The sequence below is a fragment of the Octopus bimaculoides genome, chromosome 11 (assembly GCF_046866305.1).
Source record: "Octopus bimaculoides isolate indiv1 chromosome 11, ASM4686630v1, whole genome shotgun sequence".
NCBI classification, from domain to species: Eukaryota; Metazoa; Mollusca; class Cephalopoda; order Octopoda; family Octopodidae; genus Octopus; species Octopus bimaculoides.
The window spans coordinates 20,790,725-20,798,224 of NC_142938.1; the positions used below are offsets into that span (position 1 = coordinate 20,790,725).

Consider the following 7,500-nt stretch of genomic DNA (forward strand, 5'->3'; position numbering starts at 1 on the left):
GAAGTTCTGAACATTCAGCTTTATCTTCCAGATCCTTATTTAGTTTCTTCAACCAGTCATTCTGAAAAAGAAAAGAAAAAAAGAAAACAAAAACAAATGATTGTCATAGAAAAAACATTTGGGGTACTGAGTTCTTATTTATCCACCATCATCACAACCACCACCTTTGATGCATTGAAGCTATGATCAAAGATGTTTCAGCCATGACTATCCCATCTTTAAGTGTTTCAGCAACTGATTTCAGGGAGATTTGGTAGCTACTTCTAGCAGATTGGGAAACAACATAAAGGCTCCCTCAGCCTAAATTTTATTAGTCTGGGAATGATAGCAATGCCTATGTAGGTTATTTTGTCTATTTTATGCCCTCCTAGACTGGAGTGGTGGAGGCGCAATGGCCCAGTGGTTAGGGCAGCGGACTCGCGGTCATAGGATCGCGGTTTCGATTCCTACACTGGGTGTTGTGAGTGTTTATTGAGTGAAAACACCTAAAGCTCCACAAGGCTCCGACAGGGGATGGTGGCGAATCCTGCTGTACTCTTTCACCACAACCTTCTCTTCCTGTTTCTGTTGTGCCTGTATTTCAAAGGGCCAACCTTGTCACACTGTGTCACGCTGAATAACCCCGAGAACTATGTTAAGGGTACATGTGTCTGTGGAGTGCTCAGCCACTTGCATGCTAATTTCACGAGCAGGCTGTTCCGTTGATCGGATCAACTGGAACCCTCGACGTCGTAAGCGACGGAGTGCCAACAACAAGACTGGAGTGAGAGAAAGGATAGCGACAAGAACTGCTTTAGTCAAGTTTAATTCAGTTGATGTTTCCGTTAGAACTCCAGCAAGAAGCTATTCAGAAGCTATGCAAGGCAGATCGAGTTTGGTGCACCTCAGAAGAGAAAGAATTAGACAAAACTATTTATTATGGTAGCAATGGCTGAGTGGGACAGAAAGAACAAGAGGTGAATGTATTGAGTGGGTTTAAAACAGGAAGATATTGTGGAACAGACTGGAAAATTCAAAGTTGCAAGCATTCAGATTATCAAGTTAATAACGTTTTATTGTTGATGTTGCAATTCCTTTGAAGTTGAGCTCTGCTCAAATAAACTTTTGACAACATTGGAGTAGCTGATTTAACTATCCTCCACATCTTGACGGAGAAAGTAAGGGTTTTGTAAAAGAACAACAATCAAAAAGTTATAACGACAAATAAGTCCAAGCATGGCTGCATGGTAAGAATTGCTACTAAAACTTTAAAAACTCAAGTGAGGTCCACAGCAGCATATTGTTCTCGCATCCAGGATGCCTGCATGCCATAGGCACACAGGCCATGCTGTCTCCTTTCTCTGCTTTTGCTACTGATACAATAATGGCCTCTGCTCCATATAACTGCTGGACTTATACCATTTCTACTCAGACATTCCTGACCAACTCATCTCTCCACCAAAGCCCGTCCCCTAAAGTGCTGCACCAGACACTACTCCCAGACCTTCCTTTCCATAAGGTCATCCTTCTGGAACTCTCTCTGCTAATGTCTTTTCTGTTGTACCCCACAGCTCTCAAAAAGCCTGCACAGACTAGGGGCACTGCCTCTTCCTTCCGATCCAGTAATTAAATTAAAAAAAAAAAAAGGCATCACACTCATTCACTACTGCATACCCAGAACAATAATTTTAGCTAATTAAATGACACCATTTATACCCCTACACTTTTGCTTCTCTAGTACTGCCACTTGTCACCTTCTCCTCCTCCCTACACTTGCCCTCCTAACTGATATTCACCAATGACTATGCCTCCACCCATGTCTTCCATTCACAGTATCTACCTATCCCCATCTAAAACCATCTGTCACACTTGCTTCACACACTGGTGAACTTACCTACCCACCTACCCTTTCTGATCTACTGTCCCTATTCTTTTTATTATAATCATCTACTTTAAGGGTACACTTTCACCATCTCTTTTCTCTCTTTCCAACTGGGTAGCCATGTATCTCCTCTTTAGCAAAACACCTGTTTCACTCCCTGTATCATACTTTACTCAACAACTGGCACAAAGCCGCCTCACTCGATACCTACACTCCCACTCAGATGAGTGGGGTCTTATCTTGTGAGTTACTTGGCAAACTCACGAATGGCAAGCCAGTACCACAAAAAATGTACCCAGTAAACTTTGTAGAGTGGATGGAATTGGGAAGGGTATCTAGCTATAGAAATCATGCTAAAGCAGAAATTGGAACTCAAAACAGTCCACTGGCTTGTCAGATCCTGTGGAATCATCTAACCACTCCCAGCAAAGAAATCAGGCAATAAATGATGATGATGATGATGATGATAAACTTTTTTTGTGGAGAGAATTCCTTTATTCAGTTGTGTTAGTTCCTATTTGAATGTACATTTTCTTTCTTTTGTAATGCAGAAGGCATTGCTGTGAAATTTTCCCCAGTCATTCTGTCTAGTAAATCCTTCCTTTTTCACACAGCACCACCCATAAAAATGAAAATGGCTACTGGCAACAGCTGTGTACTCAATTTCACAAAACCAGAAGTGGTAATAATCAACCCAAGTGGCTGAGGTATTGAATTATCAGCTCAAAAGTTACCAGTATTAGATTCCCCACAAATATTTTTGCTGTGTTTCCAGACAGGAAAATTTATTCCACATTCTCAAACCTCAGATTATCAACAACACTCTTGATTGACAAAAGAGCTATAATGAAAACAATAACCAAATAATTCTAAGACATTTTCAAAACATGAACTCATAAGATAATGTTTATATATATATATGTATATATACATAATACAAATGATATATGAGCATATGCATGTATACATACATATATGTACATACCTACATCTACATGTATATATATAGATGCATATCCGGGAACAGGACGTCAGAAAAGGAACGGGAACATAAACAAAGCACAAAAAAACGACCTTTTTTAGGGACAACAGAATGAACCCATAGGAAAACAGACGAGCCACTTATGGAACTTTATATATATATATATATATATATATATATATATATATATATATATATATATATACATCCTCTGGAAAAAAATTATTATATATATATATATATATATATATATATATATATGCCAAATTAGATTGGAGCCTGGTGTTGCCATCTGGTTTCACCAGTCCTCAGTCAAATCGTCCAACCCATGCTAGCATGGAAAGCGGACGTTAAACGATGATGATGATGATGATGATGATGATGATATATATATATACGAGATGCACATGCACAAGATATAGTATTCCATCCATGTTTAATACATACATGCTTTATCTATTTATATGTACATGCCCATGAACATGTATATATAAACATAATATACATATATTATGCATGAATTATATATATATATATATATATATATATATATATATACTGAGCAGTTTCTTTTTAAATCATGTGACACGGCAATTTTGGCACGTGTCTTCTCCATAGCTCTGGGCCAACCAAAGCTTTGTGAGTGGACTTGGTACATGAAAACTGAATAGAGCCTATCATGTGTGTGTGTGTGTGTGTGTGTGTGTGTGTGTACCCTTGTCTTGACATCATATGATGGTTGTAGATAAGCATCACCATTATACAAATGATGACGTTTGTCTCCAGTCTTTGGTGAAAAATATGTCTGGCCACAGTAAATATCATCTAACCTGGAAGCAAGTGAGAGTTGGCAACAGGAAGGACATCTAGCCATAGAAAATCTGCTTCAATGAATTTCAATCGATCCATGCATGTATGGAAAAGAAAACACTAAAACAATGATGATGATGATGGTGGTGCTGGTGGATCTTATTGGTTTTCAATGATGTGTATTCAATTATTTAATCAATTGAACGTTTGCTCCATAAAATTAGGATGTAAGTATAAATGGTTGGGTATGCCACAAACACATGTACCCTCAAGGGTACAAGATGCATTCTAGAAATTTTGAGACATTTATGAATTTCAATGAAGTACAAAGCCCTAATCTCCTTGAAAGTTGAATCCTCTGGCTTCAATACACTTGTTATAGCACTCCAGCCATTTCATGAAAGCCCTATGGAAGTTCTCCAAAGTAAAGGTGTCCAAGACCCTTGTTACAATCTCCTTCATCAACTCATTCAGCTTGGGGAAACAACAAAAAGTCACAGGGAGTAAGATCTGGACTGTAGGGACAGTGAAAGACAGATTTGATGTCCACCTCTGTTAAGTAGCTGGTTACCAGGATGGATCTGAGTCCTGGGGCAGGTGCTATGGCCTATTGTGATGAAATGTCTTTCTGAACTCCCTTAAAATCTCCACATTGTGCTCAGAGAGAACCCAGTGGATGTAGATGATGCCCTTGCAGTTGAAAAATGGAATCATCATGAACTTCATGGTGGATGGATGGATGGACAGACAGACAGACATATATATGAGTGTAGTAGTTTGTTTGAAGCATTGTCACAAAATAAAAAATGAAAGCAAAGAGAAATGAAAAAAAGTTTCTAACGATGCAGGAAGTTTTACAAACAACCTTTATATTTCAGATGCAAAGGCATATCGTCAGAAATATGTTTTTTTATTGACTTCTTGGACTACTTCCTTCTGAAGACAGGTCACTGTGCTGAAATATAAAGGATTTTTGTAAAACTTTCTGCATTGTTAGAAGCAGTCTTTGTTTCCCTTTTCTTTCATTTTTTTTTCCCCTTACATGTATGTTATGATTATGTATTTGTTTTGCTAGATTCCTGATGTGAAATCATGTTGAAACAGATATTGTTACATATATATGTTTGCACGAATTAGATAGAATTCATTGAGGTATTTCTATTACCAACTCACATCTGTTTCCAAGTGAGGCGTAAGATTGGAGAGAGAAAAAGACCACCTATACAACAGAGATGTTCATTTATAACCTTTATATGATGCAAAGACAGGGAGACAAACTCACCCACACATATACATACATACATTTATATGTACAACAGGCTTCGTTCAGTTTCTATCAATTAAATTCACTTAAAAGGTTTCAGTCAACCTAGGGCTATAGCAGAAAACACTGGCCAAAAGTGCTATGCAGTGAGATTGAACCTGAAACCATGTGGTTGGAAAGCAACTTAACCACACAGTTTTATCTGGACCCACATACACAAACATGTATGTTTGTATTTATATATACATACATTTTTTTATTCTTTTACTATTTTCAATCATTTGACTGTGGCCATGCTGGAACACTGCCTTGAAGGGTTTTAGTTGAACAAACTGATTCAAGAGTTATTCCTTGTAAATCTAGTACTTATTCTATTAGTCTGTTTTACCGAACTGCTAAGTTATGGGGACATAAACACAAACATCATAAATATATACATACATACATATATACATACATATATATATATATATACACACACACACACACACACGACAGGCTTCTTTCAGTTTCCATCTACTAAATCCACTTACAATGCTTTGGTAGGTCCGAGGCCATAGTAGAATACACTTGCCCAAGGTGCTACACAGTGGAACTGAACTCAGAACCATGTGGCTGGGAAGCAAGCTTCTTAGCACAGAACTATGTCTGCATATATATATATATATATATATATATATATATATATATATATATATATATATATATATAGATATATATGCACACACACGCACATACACTCATGCATACACACACATACACACAATGCACGCACACACGCACATATACATACATACATACATACATACATACATACATGAATGGGTAGTGAAATTGTAAAAAGCATATATGAACATTATTACTAATGCCTGATGTTCAGCAAATTTCAGGACCCTTCTTACATTAATAAATAATTAAAAGCATTAAACATTATAGATAATCACAATGAGCTACGTTTCTAATTATACACACTGACATTGACCTCCATCTATAATTATACATACTGTCACTGACCCATTGAAGCTATCCATACAATTACTGCTTAGCAATTAGAATTTATGTTTAAAGAAAATAAAATGTCAATACATTAGTACGTAATTCTACACTTTTATCATTTGGTCTGAGATTCTGTGGTGTTTGTATAACTTGATCATTTCTAGAAGAGGCAGAAGAGCACTTTGTTGACTGTGCTTGACAAGACATGGCCAATGCCGGTGTTTCATAACTGACACCCAAGCCAGTGGCACGTAAAAAGCACCCACTACACATTTGGGGTGGTTGGCATTAGGAAGGGCATCCAGCTGTAGAAACCATGTCAAATCAGGCTGGAACCTGGTGCAGCTCCCCAGCTTACCAGTTTTCAGTGAAGCTATCAGTCAAGCCAGAATGGAAAATAGACGTCAAATGATGATGATGATGATGATGATAGGTAGAGGGGAGTGGAACAATTGATTCAAATAAAACATGGGGGACCTGAGTGCTTGATTGGTCCTTTAATTTAGTGGAGCCTGGTGTAGCCATCTGGTTTCACCAGTCCTCAGTCAAATCGTCCAACCCATGCTAGCATGGAAAGCGGACGTTAAACGACGACGACGATACGTACAGACATATATATATATATATATATATATATATATATATATATATATATATATATATATATATATATATATATATATACCGCCTGACTGGCCTTTGTAGGGTTTTCGAGCGAGATCGTTGCCAGTGCTCCTAGAGTGGCTCTTGTGCGGGTGGCACATAAAAGACACCATTTCGAGCGTGGCCGTTTTCATGCGGGTGACACGTAAAAGCACCCACTACACTCTCTGAGTGGTTGGCGTAAGGAAGGGCATCCAGTTGTAAAAACTCTGCCAAATTGGATTGGAGCCTGGTGTTGCCATCCGGTTTCACCAGTCCTCAGTCAAATCGTCCAACCCATGCTAGCATGGAAAGCGGACGTTAAACGACGATGATGATGATGATGAATAAGGATGAAAGGGTAAGTCAAACCAAGTTGGGATTTAACCCTTTTCAGATTTATCTGCCTTAGATCAGCCTTGGCTTTATGATACAAACTATGTTTTTATAGTAAGCTTTCCATCAAAGTATCAAGTTAATTTATGTTTCAAACACCAGTTTAAAACGAGTTAATTTATTAAATTCTTTTCAAAAATAACTGAAACAAAGGCAGTGTATTTCAAAAGGGAGAAACTCGGAACAATAAAGGAACATAATTGAATTATTAAATGCTGTTGTTGCTGTTTAGTCAAGGTCAATCGTAACAGAGTAGAGCTATGACGAAAGTCCAACCATGACACTCCTGCCATTGTAGAAGTAGCCATGTTGAAATTATTCAATGCATCTCTTCTCCCTTGAAGATGACAGGGTGTGACCTGAGAGAGATTTAGCTACCATTTCCTCAGGTTGTGCAGAGTATAGAGAATAGAATGGATGATAGAGAGACGACAGGAAGAGATGAGGGGTAGCAGATGGTGATTCAACAGGTACAAATGGTTGAAAAGCCAAAATGTATCTTGTATAACAACTGTTATTTCCTAATTGCTCACCCCTTGACAGTATGAA

At 37.9% G+C, this 7,500-nt stretch overlaps 1 protein-coding gene across 5 annotated transcripts in view; it reads right to left on the reverse strand.

Moving 5' to 3' along the window:
* LOC106869305 (thyroid receptor-interacting protein 11) overlaps window positions 1–7,500 on the reverse strand; it is a 212,144-nt gene that overhangs the window by 196,492 nt on the left and 8,152 nt on the right. For all 5 annotated transcript variants that reach the window (XM_089359614.1, XM_089359612.1, XM_089359613.1 and 2 more), the window contains exon 3: window positions 1–61. This exon is cut by the window's left edge and continues 50 nt beyond it. In XM_089359614.1, the coding sequence (XP_089215740.1) occupies window positions 1–61 (61 nt within the window). The remainder of the gene's footprint in view (window positions 62–7,500) is intronic.